Source organism: Scophthalmus maximus, chromosome 2, assembly GCF_022379125.1.
Source record: "Scophthalmus maximus strain ysfricsl-2021 chromosome 2, ASM2237912v1, whole genome shotgun sequence".
In the NCBI taxonomy this organism is placed as follows: domain Eukaryota; kingdom Metazoa; phylum Chordata; class Actinopteri; order Pleuronectiformes; family Scophthalmidae; genus Scophthalmus; species Scophthalmus maximus.
The window spans coordinates 4,568,717-4,588,489 of record NC_061516.1 but is presented as its reverse complement, the minus strand read 5'-3'; the positions used below and the strand labels follow the sequence as shown (position 1 = coordinate 4,588,489).

At 46.0% G+C, this 19,773-nt stretch overlaps 1 protein-coding gene across 2 annotated transcripts in view; it reads left to right on the top strand.

Annotated features, from left to right (window-relative positions):
* The first annotated feature begins 1,102 nt into the window (after nucleotides 1-1,102).
* LOC118300473 (synaptic vesicle glycoprotein 2C-like) overlaps nucleotides 1,103-19,773 on the top strand; it is a 37,213-nt gene continuing 18,542 nt past the window's right edge. The window contains exons 1-2 of one of the 2 annotated variants that reach the window (XM_035624905.2): nucleotides 1,103-1,322; nucleotides 8,931-9,866. In XM_035624905.2, coding sequence (XP_035480798.1) covers nucleotides 9,251-9,866 — 616 coding nt within the window. In that variant the 5' untranslated portion in view covers nucleotides 1,103-1,322; nucleotides 8,931-9,250. Of the gene's footprint in view, nucleotides 1,323-8,930; nucleotides 9,867-14,761; nucleotides 15,048-19,773 lie in introns of those variants that run through there. The other variant, XM_047327459.1, reaches the window with a different exon arrangement.

Genomic DNA, 19,773 nt, shown 5'->3' with positions numbered 1-19,773 from the left:
TAGATCGATACATTTATCGACTACTAATTACCAAAAATTGCGTTTCTGTCGCTCTGAATAACGGATTTTTCGAATTGCGCGCCAAGAACTTCCGGGAACTATATCCGAAGTCTACGTGAGTCACGTGATGTGCAAACATTTTGCACTTGCGTGGTCACGACTCATTCAACGGCGCCGGCCGTGGTTGGGGTTTGTTGTCGTTGTGCGCAAAGTTTCACGCCAAACCACAACTTTTTTCGAACCCGTCAACATGAATCACTACAATCAAACAAATAATCACTACTACTTCCCTTTTCCCCCGGCACACTTTGATATCTGCCACTAACCGGAAAGGGGAAACTCCGGAGCAGAAGGCGTCGATAATGCGCCCATTACGCTGGTGGCCAACTCCCATGGAAAAACGACGAAGAAAAATAGCACAACCCATCACGTTGGGCTCTCTCATCTGGCTCCGGCCCTAGAACACGCCCTGGACCATACATTTCCCCAGAACCTTGATTTACACCCTGGTCCCTGCATTTGAAACACACGGGGCCCCTGCTATACACACTCCCCCCACTCCAAGTTCCTGCAGTGGACAAGCAGCTAACGACCATCTGCCCGTCTGTTGCAAATGCTTTGTAACATACATTTTAAAGTCATTTTAAACCATAAAATCTCGATGACTGAGTTGGCGGGTTGAGATTGGACAGTGGAACTGATACACTGATAACACGACCGGATGATTTTAATGATGAATTTAACTGTGTACAGTGTATTGCTCCGGTGGTTTTAATAGTTGATGTTGTGGATCCAGCCACAGTCCGTCACCCCCCCCCCCCCCCCCTCTACACTCCGTCCCAGGGGCCACATTTCTGCCCTCACCCCTCCTCTCCTTGGTTCCCATCCCTCCTCCAGACCCACAAGCGCCGTGCATCACCGAGCCTTCGCCAAACGCTGTGGCACTTCTCGGATATTCCCGCTACACTGTCCGTGTGGGATTCAGGCCTGTAACGGTTTGATTTCAGTCTGCCTATTACTCTAGCCCCCTCCCCTCCCCTCCCCCCTCCCCTCCCTCCCAACACGCGCTCACGCTTCCCACCTCCCCTCCTCCCCCGCCCCTCCACCTCCCTCGCCTCTCTTGGACTGCAGCAGAGAGAAGCGCTGCATCGGAGAAGTCAAGACACAAGAAGAAAAAGAAAGAAAGAAAGAAAGAAAGAATAAAATCTCGGCGCGATTCGCCTGCTACCTCTGTTGCCGTGTAGAGAAGCGGGAAGTCGCGGAGCGGGCTCTTCAGAATTCGTCGAGCTCAGCATGACGGATCCGGTCCTCCCTGGCAGACTGTAAGTACATTGCATGTGCCAAACTGTAACTTCATCTTCCCCCCCGCGCGTGGATCGTGTCACCCGGCGCCCATGGGGATCCTTCCATGGGCTGCAGAACGGACGAGGTTTCGGATGCACATGGGTGATTTAAAAAAAATAAATAAATAAAACATTTGAAAAATCTGTTTTTCTAGTGGCCATCATGTAATGAATGAACCCCCCCGTGCGCATGATTGACGGGGAAGTTGGGGAACTTTCGAAGTTGTCCAGCATCACTCAAATGTTTTTGGAATGATACATTCACGGTACATATATAATAAAAAAATGATCAGAGAACATGCACCTGTTCGTTTGCCTTTGTTCATTTGGCAAAGTTTTGCGTGAATTGGCGCAGACGAACGGAGCGCGTGTGCGCACATGCAGCTTAACCAGTGGCGCTGTGACTTCACGGCTGTGTGCGGCAGCCGTGTGCTGGTGTCAGTGGTGGTGGTGGTGCTGATGATGGTGCTGAGGCGGCGGGGATGTTCAACCATCCCGACGTGATCGATGGTCGTGGGAAGATGAGTTGCTTGCACACGCGCGGCGGCGGAGGCAAACCCGCCCCCCCCTTGCGCCGCGCGCCCAGTGTGCGCACATGCAGTCAGAGTGGATCTGCAGTGAAGCTGCGCAGAGAGGGAACGGACCCATCCATTTCTCTCAGGAGTCAGCTCTCGATGCAGAGCAGAGGAATGATTTCCAGGCAGCGGGACAGCCCCGCCCCCCAGCCCCCACCGAAATCTAATTATGGGACGCGACTTGCGTCAACACACCGCGCGGTGATTGATGTTCCTTCCTGTTTTGTGGTGCGCGGGCCACGCGCGGCCTGCGGCGCCGCTGTCGAGGCTGCAGTGGTGCACGGTGCAGGAGGGACAAAGGGGGGGAAAGTGCACAGATGAGTTTTGTGTAGAGGGTTTCCCATGGATGCCGAGTGGGGAGTTTGATTGGATCAAACATGTCATTCTGACCAAGCAGGTGTTTAGCTCCAAGGCAGTCCTATGAAATGATCAGTGTGAATAGGCTAGATACTTGTCAAACATCAAGTCGGTAGATTAATGTTTGCCTTACGCAGGTACTGTAAAGGCTGCCTCCGTGTTTGCTTTGGCTCAGCGGATACCCTGTTCTATTGGGCGTTATCTCACCTTCATCTATGTTTGCTAGAAGACTGAACACAAAAGAGGGTTTGGCTTGATCGGGGTCAGGGGCAGAAAGTCAGGATGCCCACTGACAGCCAATCACTAGCCGGGAGAGATCAGAGAGTTGTCAAATGTGCAGCTGGCAAAATCCACTGTGCTTTCTGTATGAACACGCCTTTTCGGGGTGCATGCAGCCTCTTTTCACAGGTCAGCTTGTTAACCCCTTATGATAAGCTGAGCCGATGCTGCTGTAGCATAGACATGATCTTCACACGTAAACATCAGCAAGAAATGGAAAAAAGGGCATTTCCCTAAACGTCAAACTAATAATCTCTTTCTTAAAAACCCCCAGCACAAACTAAAATGCTGGTGTCATTTTCTCTGTGAAATATATGATCCCATGAAATTTATGAATGAGGAACAAACAAACAACTAAGGAATTCTGACAATAATGCCATTTCTACATTTAACAGTCACACACACACACACACACACACACACACACACACATACACACACACACACACACACACACACACACACACACACACACGCACACACACACACAAAGAGGGAGCTGCCTGATTGCTTGTATATAATGATGGCTGTCAGGGTTTACTGACTGCTGGAGCTTAGCCAGCTGCTGTGGGGGGGACCCTCTGTGGATGCTCAAATAATGTGTGCGCGCGTGTGTGTGTGTGTGTGTGTGTGTGTGTGTGTGTATGTGTGTGTGTGTCCGTGCGTGCATACGCGCGCGCGTGTGTGTGTCTGTGTGTACATCAGGAGAGGAGAACCTAAGTTGAGTGCTGTGTTATTGTGCAGTTCCCTTTGCAGCAGTTGTGAAGTTATGAATTTAGTGTTCAGTGGAACTCTCAGGTGCTATGCTGGTACAATGTAGTGTGTGTGTGTGTGTGTGTGTGTTCATTAATTTTAACCCCCCCCCCCCCACCACTTCCCCCAACATCCATGCAACTTCAACTTCCCCTTGAGGCCACGTGTTCAAAGTGATGGTCCATCAGTCTGTTTCTCCCTGTCGGAAAGCAGAGCACATGTTTCCAATGCTGCAAAGTTCGTCTCTACATGTTTGGGATTCTGATCAAGCTTTTTCGTCAATGAAATCCAGTTAGCTGGCAAATATGCAGTTACTCATAAAGAGCTGTCACTTACACTGTAAATTTGTCCCGTAAATGCCCGTCTGTGACCTCTGGACATGATACTGCACTGATCCGGTCACGTTGACCCCTCCGACACCAGGACGAGGCAGGAGTTGGGGTGATTTCATTTGGGAAGAAATCATGGCGGACAGCACTGCTTTGCTTGCTTTTGAAAATGTACTTTTTAAGTCATTACATCTTCGATGTGAAGGTTTTGGAAAGCATCTTTTCTCAAGATGGCGGATCATTTTTTGCAGTAGCCCCTTCCATTGCCACTCACGTCAGGGTCCCACCTTTTGGACCATGAAGTTGGCGGTGCCAACTTTTTGGAATCTGAACCAAAATGTTGTTGGTGCAAATTCGTGGAACCGGTTCTCAATTAGACACCGGCACTACTTCAGTGGTAAAGGGTATATTGAGTCACCTTCAAGATGAAATGCGATCCAGGAAGTCCAGGTTTGAGAATCTAAGGGTTCATCATCTTATCATGTATTGGGACAATCCTGAGGGCACACAGTAGAAATAAATTATTATTTAACTAAACTACCAGGAATGGGCACTTGGTGAACACAATGCTTTGCTGGATGATGACGGATTGTTGTCCAAGAAAGGCAACCCTGCATCTTCTTTTTTTGTTTTACCAAGTAGCCTAATTTAAATGAATGAGCTTGGACCTCAAAAGCGAAAAAAAAAGCGTATTTAGTTGTATCACTAGACGGGAAATCCTGCCTCATTTCTGTCACGACCTACACCTCGCTTGTGTAGCATCAGCAGATCCAGGCTCGTGGTTTCATTCACACGATGTGCATTAGCAAATGCTCACTGCAGCCATCTGTGGCCACTGCAGGAAGCCTGTAGGGCTCTGCACACACCACTTGCATTCACATATTGTCAACCAGTATGTCGCATGCAGATGGAGGATCTTATCCGTTTGATTTGCACATGCTGCTTCGTTCATTTTTCGCCGTACCCCACCTTAAACACACAGTGTGCTTCCGATTCTGTTCTGATAAAGTTTAGAAAAATGTCCTGCCGGAGACATTTTCTGCTTTTCCCCCGCACACTATGAGTGCATCTACCATGAGTGTGCACTTGAAAAGTGTGTCTGTGTGTGTGTGTGTGTGTGTGTGTGTGTGTGTGTGTGTGTGTGTGTGCATGCATCGACTGTATGCGTGTGTGCTACTGCGTGTGCATTTATGTGAGTGATTAATGAACGTAGCTGGATGGCGTCAGCGGGCCATGACAGCACGACTGCAAGGAAATCATTTCTCGCCTCTCCGTGGACTGCTGATTCAGAGCGCGCAGGAATTTTGCTGATTGCTGAAACCACATCATAAGGGTGCTGTTGTAATAACCCCAATCACAGCATCACAGCGGAAGGTGAGGGGAGTCGCCATCAACAAGGAAATAAAAGCGGCCATAAACGATATTAGCTTCCCTGTTTACGGGGGGGGGGGAAGGCCAAGGTTGTGTGTTGAAATGTGGCGACTTCTTGTATAACCATATACGATTCCTCACAGCAGCAGCATGCGGTGTGTGAAATCACCGTAGAGGTTGCATCATAAAAAGGACTGAACATTTGGACTAGACTTTAAAGAATTTTTTGTCTGTAGCTCAAAATTGCATTGAAAGACTTCTAAATGTCAGTATTAATGACCATTTGCATAATGAGGAGAGCGGTTAGCCCGTCATGAATAATGAAATGTCCACAGAAGAGGGTGATCTTTCATGTTCTGCTTTGCCAACAAGACGAAGTCTTTGAAATTCTTCCGGCACTCGGATGAGAGAGACGACGGGATGGAGAAGGAGAGAGAGACGCGAAGAGAGATTGACAGTCACAGAGAGGGGAAACCAGGGATGGGGCACGGATAAAATGAATTGATACCATTGATGCCTGTTGTACACCGTTATTCATCTCCCCTCCATTATCAAATTGTGTTGCAGCGCGGTCGGGTTCATTGGACTGCTTCACTTGCGGACACTTTGGTGCAGAATCTCTCAGAGCATATCATGAGGTCTATCGCAGAGTTCGACCTCTAGTCTCCGATTTGTCAAGCTCTCAGTTGGAGGAGCCTGCGTCGCTGGAAATGAGTTTGGGGATGTTTTTTGCGAAGAGGAGTGTGCACATTGGGAGAAAACGTCCACTCCTCTAATGTGCTTTGTGACACTATTTTCTTTGTGCGGCTATTTTCAGCAATATAAGAGGTGCAACATCTAAAGAGGAGTTTTTGTACCTAAACAGCAAAACACCTAGTTTGCCAGTGCCTTCTGAAATGACCTATACAGTATGACCGTAGTTGATGGGAGTGTTAGTATATTATATAAATGAGCATATCTTAGCATAAATACTGAATGGGCAACTGCTCACCTGGCTCTCTCCAATGCTTTATGTTGCATCTTGTTTAGTTACTCAAATTTAAAAAAAAATCTGTGCTTTCTGCTGGGAGTTAGTGTAAGTGCTCTAACTACTTTTTATGCTAAGCTAAGCTAATTGTCTTGCAGCTCGACAGAGCCTCCTTACAGAGAGTCGTATCGATCTTCCCATTCCCTGCCCAAGAAAGAAAACAAGCACATCGCCCAAAGCCCTTTGGACAAATGATATTCACTTTTTGTTGTGTGCAGTCTCATATATCAAGCACTGCATGCAATTTCACTACAGTTGTTTGAATTTTAAAAACCACTAAGGAGTGATAAAAGGGTGGAATCAGTCTTAACACAGCGAAACTCTCAAGCGGCACCATTCTAGTAAAAACACTGGGCTCTTAAACTTTGAAATACTGCTCACGTTGCAACTCACAAAGTTTTATTAGTAGAATTGGTCGTAGCCTAAACCCCACTAGCTACAGAAATGTGTTGCTGTTCCGGAGACACAGGATGGTGGGATTGCGCCGCTGCTTTGACGGATCCATGGCCAGGGGGAGTTGGTGTACCATCACATCTCTGTGCACAAAGTTAGCCGGAGCACATTTCCTACCTCACTTCATTGCTGCATTGCACCAAAACTCTCCTGGAGCTGCTTTACGTCGCTGTGGAGCCCCCGGGGGCGCTGACGTTCAAGTGACAGACCCCAGCTCATGTTTTATCTAATCTCACCGAGCAAAGGTGAGCAGAAGCACCATGCATCAACCTGCCACGCTCCGTTTGGGCACACACCCAGCCTCAACCGCTCAGCGCATTGCTTTCACCTCCGGGGACCGCCGATGAAAATAGAGCATGTTAGCATGTGAAACCCCTAATGTGGAAAAAAAAGCATTTATTCGCTTGTAGAGAGACACAGCGTATATATTTGTCACACGACGGACGGGCTTCATTGTACCATCTTAAAATCTTTTCACGAACATCTTTCAGTATTGACTAATTGAAAACATACACAACTAAGATTAGGATGTCAGTATTCTGTGTATGAATCATCTTTCAGGTTGTCTGGTAGTGGTGTTAGTGGTTTTTTTTTCATGAGCAGATGTCAACAGAGATGCTGACAAGATGTATTTAATAGTTGATATTTGTAAAGGATTGTTATTACAGCATCAACTTCTACGATGATGCAGAGCACGTCAGATCGATGTTTCCCACTCAAAAATGCTCGTGATGAAAATTGTACTTCACATGTGGTTTTCAATGACAGTTGTTGCTAAAGGGCCCTGGGGTGTAATACGGGGGCCCGAAGCTTACTGGCGTTCCTCCTGCAGTAGTCTTCTGGGCCGATGTGTGGCAGATAGATGGCTGGGGCCTGTTGGGTTGACAGTTCTCCTGAGACGCCACGCCACTGTCACAGTCGAGAGAAGCCCCGAGGGGAGTCGGCCATACAGGCCGACATATATTCCGAGGCTAGAAACATGAACCAGAGAGAAATGGGCTCCGACAGAAAACATGGCCAGCCAAAATTTCCAAGAATGTATTTCTTCTTGCGTATGTCATAGTGATGTTCGCTCGCGCCTACAGAATGCGAGTATGTGAGCAACATGATGTTGACTGCAGTTCATTTAACAGCCAAGGAAAAAAAAGAATCACATTTAGGGAACATTTATTTGCTTTCTTGCCAAGAATTAAATAAACACAGATGATCAATACTACTCTCATTTCTGCAAATATGAAGCTACCATAAGGAAGTTAGCTAGTTGTGATTAGACCTACTGTACTGTTGTCATGTCATCAGCGAACCAATACAAGCATAGTAATAATGATAACAATAATGGCTAATAATACAGTTCATCACATACAATTCATTGGGGAACACCACTGCTCAGAGAGTGATGCTGCTTCAGTGATTTTGAAGTGGGGTTGAATGGGTCACTTCAACCCAAATGCATAAAGCCTAATATTTAATAAAAGACACAGGTGAGACACATTCGCAACATGTGCAGCCAATCACAGGGAAACACGAGAAAACGTAAAGTGACAGAAAAGTAACAGGAGGGCAGGAAATGAATGTCAAAATAAAACAGGAGACAACAAGCATGGCATAACAAAGGGTGACTTGACTAAGACAGAGACACACAAGGAAGGGTAAATCAAAGCATCAACAATGAAGTCCAAAAACAAAAAGTCTTTCAAACAGTTCATCAAGAGTCCATGATCCCTGATCATGAGACATCGTCCTGGAAGTACTCCAGCAAATACTTCAAATTCATCATTTGCAATGTTGGCTGATAGCAGACTTACACTATAAAGGTTTTTTTTTGCAAGCAGCCACATTTTTGGGTACTTTTCCCCTATTGGGTTATCGATTGGCTTGAAAAGTGTTTCCTCTGTATAATTCAAAACAGGACTTTTTACACCTATAGTTCAGCCAAACTTCAGGTTAAGTTGCTTTGTCCACAAATGGTGCTGGATCCAGTTTCCCAGCAGGGTTCATAGGGTATTTGTCGCTTTTTCTTAATAGACATGCAGTTAATCTTGTAAGTAAATCTACCTGCAATATATCTTATCTTCTTTGTGATGCGCATCATACTCAGTTTTTGTTGACAGTGTCGGTGCTGATATAACTGCTTACACCGTTAATGCATTGCAATGTATGTATATATAGATGTGTGTATGTGTGTGTGTACATATATATATATATATATATGTATATATGTGTGTGTGTATATATATATCAATTTTGTCACCGCCAGCGTTAAAATATTTTTAGTAGAGATACATACCAGAAAGGGGGAAATTCGATTAATTAATTCTGAAATCATCCAATGACTCAATTACTTTTTCTCTCGGTGTTGAAATGTTCTTTTTGAAGGTCCTCTCCGTAGTATTTGTGCCGGGCAGCCCTTAATCAAGCGCTTTTTCTCTTTCTGTCCCCACAGGCTGAAGGTCTCTTCCACTGAACTCTGACAGGACTGAGGATCTCTTCCCCTCTTTAGATCAACTGTCTCCATTTCGGCACTGACTGTCTACTCCCAACCAATGGAATCAGACATCCTTACTTAATCATTAGTGTCCTGGCAGCTGAGTGGCTTTTCAGCACTAATAAAGTGCCTCAAGTCGTCCTCTGTCTGGGGATAGAGGACCAGAACGAAAAAAAACCCCAAAAAAACAGGCAGCTTACACTTGTTGCACCCGGTGGAGCAAAAGCTCAATAGAGTTGAGTTAAGAGACTTTTCGTGCAAGCTGTCCCTGGGCCAAGATGGACGAAACGCATAACAACAGAACTTCTTTGGCCAAAGGTGCCAAGGACATCGCGAAAGAGGCCAAAAGGCAAGCTGCCAAAAATTTCAGCCAAGCTGTTGATCGTGCCTCAGATGAATATACGACTCATCGCAGCTACAACCGTTTCCAGAACGAGGATGAGGAAGAGGACAACTACGACTCTTACCCTCCGCGAGATGGTCTGTTCGCCGACAACGCCGACAGTGCAGCCAACGACGAGGACGGGGCCTCCAGTGACGCCACGGAGGGCCACGACGTGGAAGACGAGATCTACGAGGGGGAGTACCAAGGCGTGCCTGCCTACAATGATGGGAAGCCGCGGGATGGTCAGGTGGCTCTCGGCCAGCCGGTTTGCGACAGCCTCAAGAGCCGCAAGGAGCTGGAAAACGAGAGGCAGGCGGACGAGGAGGAGTTGGCCCAGCAGTATGAGCTGATCATGCAGGAGTGCGGCCACGGCAGATTCCAGTGGCAGCTCTTCTTTGTGCTCGGGCTGGCGCTCATGTCAGATGGCGTGGAAGTGTTCGTCGTGGGCTTTGTCCTGCCAAGTGCCGAGACGGACATGTGTGTCCCCAACTCTGGCGCCGGATGGCTCGGTAAGGATCTGCAATGCAGTGGGTTTAAGTAAACACACTTTGCAGGGGTGTTTGTATTCTTACAAATACCACTGTGTCGCATTTGTTTGTGGCCTAATACCCAGAGAACGACATGTGGAGATGGAATAAAATCCGGCAATCTAAAGAGCAACTTATCAGCAGCACCCCTTGAAAGTCGTATATTTTGCTCACCGCCAGGGGTTGTCACTTTGCTGCGTTGATGTAGGAGCATACTCCGGGTTGTGCCAGTGCACCCCATGACATCACCGTTGGGGCGTGGTCACACGTGAGGCAGAATCGGCGATAGTTTTGGCGTCAAATTGAGGTTTTCCCATTTTATAGTTGCACTCGTTTAGCCAGACGTTAATAAAAGAGTTGAAACCACATTTTATGGACTCTAAGGGGAGGTGCTGGTTTTACACAGCAAAATCAGGTCACAGATCTTGGGCAGTGCCGTGTATGTGAAGAATGTTTTATAACCTTCCCAGGTGAAGTATGAGAGTTTGGCTCAGCTGATGCAATTTGAGGCAATGGCAAGGTTTGTTTGAAGACTACAAGTTTGAAAATGGAAAAAAAGCAGTCAGGCGATGTGCAGTTAAAAATAAATGAGCTCACCAGATCTCTTTGAGTATTAGTGTTATACTTTCCACATCAATGAGTATGCAAAGGTTCGCTATAGGGTCTAAGTAGTCTCGCAAAGCCAGACCACTCTCCGAAAGCACTGTATCAGCACAGGAGAATGGTCTGGCTTCATCCATTGTCATTCGGCTACAGGGGATAATATTCTGGCTTGTTTATATTTCTATGGACAGATCAAAATTCTATTGAGCGACACTCAAGCCCAGGATGGAGCGGTGGCACCCTGAAGAATAGCATTCGGAAGAGCCTGAAAAAAAAAAGTCAGCTTCTAAAGAAAAGAGGTCTATAGAAAAGCACGGTATGCATTGGGGCATGGATACCGGAGAGATGATTGACAGCCAGTGGTGTCCGATGGGTGCAAGTCGCAGGTGTCGTTGGACATGCAGTGTCCTAGAGCTGCCCCCCCCCACTCCTCCAAAACCAAGATGGCGCTGGCCAAATGCCAACCTCGGGGCTCCAAAACGGAAGTTCACCAACCAGTGTCTGGTGTCACGGTGGGTTTGCGACTTGCTCCAAGCAGATTAGAAATTAGTATAACAAGAAGCCTCTGCATGTGTCCCCAGCTGGTATAATCGAGGCCTTAGCCTGCTAATCATCTTTGCCTTTGGCTGCATTAGCACTATCGTAACACGGACCTGTCTCCAACTGAACTGTAGGTGGTCAGGTTGCATTGTGGGTAATGTAACCACCAGGATTCGACATGGAAGGAGAATACATTGACTTAAAAAGAAAAGAAGATATCTTTACTTCTGCTGTGTCGATTTTGATGTCGTTTGTGAGTCTGTTATAGAGGTTGCAATGCTACATGGGCACAGCGCTCTTAAGAAAGCACCAAATTTACAGGAAAAACACTCGGCTTAATTAGATTACAGAGTACTGAAAGCCACTCAGAACATTCAAGTGAGTGTAAGCTTAAAACACTTATCTTCATCAGACATGTGTAATCTGTGTGAGTCTGGGTGCGAGCTATCTGAGGTCCAGATTCGACGCCGAAAAATAACTGTCACACAGTCAACATCCTGAATATCAAACGGAGGGGGAAAAGGAGCAGCTTGACATCTGAAATTCATCTGGCACTGCCTTCAGAAGTCACACACTCAGCTGAAACAATGGAAATGAAATATAATCGACGCAGATATACAAGAGTTAAAATATATATATATATATATATATATATATATATATATATATAACTGGTAGAAACATTTAAGATGCTGATGGACTTTGCATCCCTGCCACCAGCCTGCTAATGACCTGTGCTGTTAATAACACGCAGAGCTGTGCATGGAGAGCAGTGGTGGGTGACACGTTCAGCTGGAATCTCATCGCTTTAGGGGCTGCACATTTTTCGTTGTCATGGCACCAGGTATTTGGATACGCGAGTAGGAGGTGTGATAAGCTAGATGGAACCACACCAGCGAAAAGTTGTGTTTGTATGTTTGAATGTGTGTCGTGTGGGATTCGGCTTCATTATTCCTCTCACCATTATCTCTCTGTCTCTCTTTATATATATATATATATATATATATATATATATATATATATATATATATATATATATATATATATATATATATGTACACACGCAAAAACACATACACACACACACACACACATTATCGTGTTCATGTTCAGAGTTAAATTGAAGCATTTGTGTCGTTGCCATACAGAGATTAAAAGGCAAAAAAAAATAACTTTTCACAATATAATTGTATGGTTTGGATGCTAACCTCATTCGTTTGTGGAACCAACAGTGTCTATCATTATTCACACAGATTTCACCTGTTTTCTGACTCATCTCTCAGTGGGAGACAGGAGGCAGAGAATAGAGAGAATGAGTCATTTTACCAACTCACTCACAGGAGGTGTGTACACTCTCACTCATGGATGTAAAACCATACACAATAGTTCTGATGGGTGTTTTTTTTTAAGCACACCTTTTGTCCGTGAAGGTCACTGGCACTCGGGCTGGTCGATGAGAGCCTCCTCTCCGTGGACGTCTGGCCTGGCTGAAAACAAGCAAGAAGAATAATAGAAAACTCCCTCTTATTTTCTTCTTTGAGCGTTTGCATTCGCATCATTTCAAGGCGTGCACGGTTCATTCGCATTACATCATTGCGTGGTACAAATGGTTAACGTACAGCTCATGTGCGGGGGAACACAACCAGCTAAATGAAACGTCGTGAAGACACACTATAACAGCCACACCGACTCCTGTTAATTCCAGAGTAGTAAAGAGAGGTTTGCTTCGGCTGAGTCATGCACTGCATGCCTCAACACTCTGCGATCTACAAAAATAGATATTGATTAAGTGGAAAAGGGTTTTCCCACCATTCGCAGCTGCGTAAGGAACCTCTCAGGTCAGAGCAGCAAAAACTTGACAGATGAGAAAAGACCGGAGCACATAAATGATTCGGATCCTTGGTATTTATATGGACACTGGCATTTTACCGATACTCATTAGAGTAAAAAAATTATTTCTTCAAGGCATGAAATGCGCTCAAGTTAGTGGAGTGGATTGGAAGGATTTTCAGGGCCCATGCAGACAAAGTCCTCGCTGAAGGGGTTTGCTTGAAACAGATTAGTTCATATGACACATGTATTTCGAAACAACCCATGTTTCACACTTACCCTGTGGTGGTAGGATTATGTTCAGATGAAACATTCTTCTTCTTCTTATTCCCCTTCTTATTATCATCATCAGCGTATTGAATGAATGCAGCGCTCCATGTATTAACAGCATTAGAGTCACCTATAGGGGGTGGATGGGGGGTGTGTAAAGTCCAAGGCTGTCACAGCAGAAAGTGGTGTTCGCTAGCACAGTTCCATCTGTGGTTAGATTCGGGGAAACAGAACTATGGTTACGGTTATGAAAAGATGGTTGTCAGTATACCGTGAAACTTTTCTGCATGAAGGCCAGACCACAATCCTTCTCTAACTCGAGCCAATTGCCATGAAAGCCTAAACATAACCATAAAGAAAATGTATTAAAAAAAATAATATAGTCACTACAGGTTGATAATTTCTTTTTGGAAAAAAACAAATACGTTTACGTCTGTGACCGTTACTGATATGTTCAGTATCGAGGTGTTGGCGACTTCAGAGAGGGGGCGCGACCCAATAAGCATTCAAAAGAGGACAAGCCTCCACACTTTCACACAAATCCACACACAAAAAGTGTAGGAAATAGTTGTGTGAATAATGAAATCTGAACTCTAGCATGTAGTGAGCTCACATTGTCAACTTTATATATATAGATATATATATACAGTATGAAACTGAAATATATATATTTCAGTATAGAAATATATATATATCAGTTTCAGTTAGACCATCCAGCAAGCTTCAGTTTAAAGATATTATGTTTTTTCATAATGGTTCATATATCATCATCATCATCATCATCCTCCTCATCAACATCATCATCATCATAAAGACAAATGCAAATTAGAAATGTACCTTTTGATGAACAGCTAAAGACCAACGCCCTCCTGAACATGAATCACCACTGTCCGGTTTTCATGCCACCTTGTTCTTTTCTAATCATCTTATTGAAAATTTTAAGTTATCTAAATCCAGTAATAGTTTTTTTATTCTTTATTCTGTAATTTTTCTCCTGATAGTGGCCGAAGCAGCGCATTAGTCGGCCATAAATTAAGCAAACTAGACGACTACCGCTTGTGGTCCACCGCATTATTTTGGTTTAAATTCTTACCGACACAACAACGCATATAATAGTCACAAAATAAGAAAATTTCCAAAGGTGCCTTACTGCAACTAAAATGTTGCAATTTCATACCTTTACATTTTATATGTGAATGAATCTTTTCAATTTCCTCCAAAATAACTTTTGGAGAAAGTTATTTTCATCTTCAGCTCTGAACTACTAATAAACAGGATATTTTAGCCACAATGGTTTCCCCTTCCATACAATATGAAAGGTGAGATGCCACCCAGGCCCCGGCTGTTCCATTTGTCCGTCCTCTCTGGTACCCTCCTGCTGTAATCCCTCTCTTACTCTCTGTGCGTGTCTCACAGCCGCGCAGGAGATGTGAAGATATGGGCTGGAGTTAATCTCTGCAGCATTGTGCTCCTCTGCAGTTTAGCCATGGTCGAGTGGCTCACGTACAGTGCCTCCCCGGAGAAAGAGAGGGGGGAGCGCCGCTTTCATACACACTTCCTATCGACGCCCTCCCCTCCCTTCTTCCCCCTTCCACCCCATGTGGCTTTAATTTGTCCGCGGGTGGTTTCCCTGCGCCGCAGTCTTGACATTTTTGAGGATGTTTCGGTAAAACGCGAGCCAGCGTGGAGCCCAGACGCGCGTGCAGCACGGGGTCACGCCCCTCGGGGAGTGCGCCTGCATCGGGGTCAGCTTGGAGGAGCTTTGTGTAACTGATGCCAATTTGTTTCTGTTGGTTTCTTTTTCCGCTTTTTGGGCTTTGAGCGCTGCGGATGCTTTGTGTGCACGAAGACACAAACACCATCGGCAGCTGACGTAAATCAGCACAATGCAGTGACACATGGGCTCTGCCGCAGCCAGAGGTGAGTTCGTCAAAAGAATTGCCGGGGACGGCGAACATTTGCCGCCATCTCTCCCCCCCCCCCGTCCTCCCTCGATGTCTTATTCGCGACAAAACCCCGCCGCACCTATTCACCGTCTCACTGGCCAGGCGAAGGGGGAAAAAGAGTTCAGAGTGGCATTTCTCCGCTGAGACGTGAACGACTGAGTTGTTTTGTGTTTCTTAGAGGCGTGGAGGTTTGATTTGAGTGGGCAACACGAGCAAAGAGTAAGATCCATGCGAGTACTGTTCCCGGGAAGAAAAAAAAGGGAAAACTCTTTAAGAATATAGTAGACGCAAGCATCCGAGTCTTAAGTATTAATTTATGAAAAACGAAATATTTAATTCCACATTTGGGCCATGTTGTAAGCCTGATGATTTCCGACTGCTACAGTATGTATCGTTTTGCAACAATAACAAGAAAACAGTGTAAATCAAACCTCGCTTGGAAGAATGTCAAATTTCATTTGGCAGCCATTTGAGTTCCCCCTCCAGGCTCCGATGAGCGAACACTTGTTGAACACAATAGCCCTGATCTACCACGTGAGGATGAATGGACGATTCTCCTCGAGAATGTGTATGTTTGTGGTTTGTCCTCTAAATCAAATATGTTTCTGTTGCGGTCTTCACTCTGCAGCTGAACAAAAATTAAAAAAAAATCCCTGACTGACCCTGAACGCGATCGGCTGACAAAATGGAACAATTAATCCCTTCTGCCTCTGCGATGGTAGATAGTTTAGCTATTCAGTTTACTCTTAGTTGGCCTGAAGTATTTCAAAAAGAATAAAAAATTCCAGTTATTAGTGTGGAGGAAATGTACAGTAGAAGGCCGAAGTGCCGAGTATTATTTTAGTGACCGTCGCAAAAACAAATCAGCAGGTGTTGATATAATTAGTATTCACATAATATGCCCCCGCCCCTCACTCCCCACCGTAGCCCACCTGTCAATCACACACGGCCCTCTGAGAATCCCGTAGTCTGCTGAAATCCTGAAGCTCTCCCTCAATGTCCCGAATGCTCTCCCGCTGAGGAAATGAACGCCTGATTCTACGTGCCGCTGTCTGTTTGCCTGCGCTCTCCTCTCATCCATGCCAGGACGCTGGGCTGTGACGAGGAGGGGGGGCGGGGGGACGACTAGTGGAGGGGGGCAGAATGGTGTCAAGAGAGAGAATTACACTGAACACATAAGAGCTAATTACTTGCTAGAGACAACTTTAGAGTTAGCTGGAAAACTCCCCCGAGATGCAGAGAGAGGCCGCACGGTTCACACTTAAGACGAGCACCGACTCTGTCTGCAGGGAGCCTTGGGTGGAGAAAGAAGACCAACAGAACGGTTGAGGCGGAGATCAGACCGACTTTGTCACGGCATCAAAACACAGCATGCTTCTGCTGGATTTTATACACAAAGGACTGACTCACGCAAATGATATATCTATATCTAAACGAGCAAACTAAAAATTGGGGCCACGCCCGAGCAGCCATTGGTTTGGACCACATCCATCCCCGAAAATCCTCTTTCGGTCTGATCGCCACTACGCACCTGAAAAAGTTTGGGGTCTGTATCTGCCGAAGTTGTAGTTCCTGCCGCAGCGGGGGGTCCCCAGGACCACATATTGCCACGGTGACACATACAATACAATTCACAATACAGTGTGAAAATCAAGGGGCAGCACAAGGCCAGGCATAAGGAAGAGAGACAAAGAGTCAGACTACATCAGAGCGGAATTTCTTTTTTATTTAAGTTAGCACGTACAGTACGACTGCCTCGACAAAATCTCTTGTGTAGATGAATTGGTGAAATTGTTCTCCAGAATCAGTTTTGGTCACGACAAAATTCTCTCTCTTTTAGCACACAAACAAAAAGTGATCCGTGTCGGGTTTGTTCCTCTGATTTAGTTCAACATATTCCCTAACGTTTCCACTTTATTCTTGGCATTGCGACTTTATTTTTGAAATGCCCCAAAAAAAAATCTTCCTGTGATTTAGTTTGAGTTTATTATAAACACTTCTACTCTAATGCAAAAGGGAAAAGAAATCTCCCTCCTCTCATTTCTTCTCTCTCCTGCCTGGCCCTGAAACTCCTTTGCAGAAAACAGAACCAGCCACGCTGCCACGGCTGGTGAGTCAACAAAAAACCTTCGCCATGGCTAGAAGTGGGAAAAACCTGTTTTTTATTAGGAGTGTCAATGCCACCTCTCGTTCCGGTCCAGGCTGAACTAGCTCAACGACTCTTGGATGGATTGCCTTGAAATTTCCGAGCAAACGCGTGGTCCGCAGAGGATAAATCCCACTGACGCCCTACGACTTTTTCTTTTCACAAACATGTCAGCAGGTGTCTGATGGATCGGCTCGCAGCAGCACTGTGACTGAGTGTGTCCTGTGCAGATGGACTGATGGACAACCGTCTGTAACTGCCTGACGACATGGTGTGACGGTTGTACTTCAGCTGGAGCTTTTGGGCAAGGATGCAAACATCTTCTGGCTTCAGATGATGATAACTGAGATTAATTAACGTGGCGGTGTCCAAGGACTTGAAATGTTGCGAAAGTCTTTTATTCTTGCAACCCCGCGCTCCGCTGCTTTCAGCTGGCCCCTTGCCGATTTACATAGAAGCCCCCGCAATCCCAAGGCAGGGTGGAGGTTATAACATTTGACCCGAGTTTGAACCCTGCAGAGGAGCGCAAATCCAGTCTCATAAAGATTCACTCCTGCGCCCCATCGCCGGCGTCCCCCTCCCGCTTTATTACAGATACGACCCCGGCGCGAGGGGAGCCATAAAACAAATGAGCTGATGTTCCCAGATAGCATCTCCTGCAGTGCACGCGCCGAAATGCATTGTTTTGCGTGTACCTACACCAATCAAAAGGGTGAGGCCGATTTGATGTTCCGCTTCGCTATTTGTGAGCCTGCGGTGGCGCAGCCCGCTGCCTGTAGGAGAACCTCCTCTGCAGTTGCAGTGTCACCCGTAATGAATCACTAGCTCTCAGTGTAATGTCTGCGCGGCTCGATAAGAGCCTCTACTTTCAGTGTATCTGTCCCATCGCCTCGAAACAGAGCGAGGGAGAAACAATAAAGAGGGGGCTTCTTCTCCTTTGCTGGCGTTCTTTCGCGACGCTGCCTCCTCAAACAATTCAATCTTGGCCTCCACGCGCATCAGCATTTTTTATTAGCGAGCATAAAGAGTAGAGTGGATCATTTGCTGGCCCGACAACCCCCACCCCTCTCCGCCAACCCCTCCCCTTAATGCTGCACCTCCCCGGGGACAGGAAGAGAAATGACCGCGACGTCCTGTGGACAAGCAGCAGCGAGAGATGAATGCCTTGACTTTAAAAGCAGGGCTGCAAGGGCAACTGCTCCTCCGTTTCCCGCCGCGGTCACTCTGGGAAACATCAGTTACCAAACAGAGTCGTTTTCATTCGGACAGAATCCAACTGCACTCAGATCTTGATTATCACGCAAGAGATATTTGCTTTTTCCCGGCAGTGGTTTAGATATTAGATACCGCTCAATAGATAAATGAAATGCAAACACATCTGCCATGCAAAATGAAGCTATCGAGGCACATTGTGCACATGCAGAGATGTAAGAGCAGCTGTCGTAACTCAAGCCGCTTCCACGTCAGTTTGCATTGTGAAATATGGTACCGAAAATGTTTGTTATCAGATATTGATCCCGTCTGCCACGGACTGCAGTGTTCATTCAAACTCAGACGTATCGACTTTCACAATTAGGGGAGGGAAATGAAAAAGCTCTACCGTCGGTCCAGTCAAAACACGGTTGAGTTGATCGGGAGCGTTGTGGCCTCGCGGCCTCGCATGTTGTAAACTCGACGGATCGATCCCAACTGCGCTATTTATAGAGACGCACATTTGATGTGACCTCTCAGTGTTCTGTCGATAGCTGGGAAATTACAAAACCAATTTCAGCCCGAGCTCAGCGATGCAGTTGGTAAGCACCGCTTACTGTTTCAGCCGATGTGTAGCAGATATGCGCATGTTCGTGTCCAATACCAGTGCGATAATGGCCCAGTGATATCTGCTGTGTCACCACCAAGGGGCCAACTCTGAGGCTGAGAAATGAAGCCTATGCGGAAGTGCTATACACTGCAGTTCACCAGATGCCCGCTTGACGCTGGCTGCAGAAAGGAGCAAATCCCCATAGAGACCCATGTTAAAATGCCCAACTTTACAGCAGAATTAAACATGTTTACAGCCTGGTCCCGATGGCTAATCCCCCCCTTCGTGACAACTCTGGGGGGGATTTTTTTATAACTCGCCCATTTATATTATATTACTGTTTGAAATTCTGCATAATTAGGGGCGTGGTCTATTTGATTGACAGCCGGGGCTCTCTCTCTCGGCGTTCGCCGAAAAAACAAAACAACGATACAATAAATCCACAAATACTAACCACATATAACTGCTCGTAAATGATATTTGCATTAACTTATTAGAATTAAAATATAGTGGTGAAAACTACAACCATTATACATTATAAAACATGGCGACGGCTGAGCCGCTGCGGAACCGCCCACTGTGGGCTTCAAAACCGGCCTGCAGAAACCAATGGGTGAGGTCACGGACGCTACGTGGTCACAACCAATCAGAAGCAGCCTAACAGAACAGCAAAAAAATCGTGAATGGTCATTTAGCTTTTCCATACTGTGCAACTGGATCAGACGGTGCCCCTGCTATAGCTGTGCTATGTCA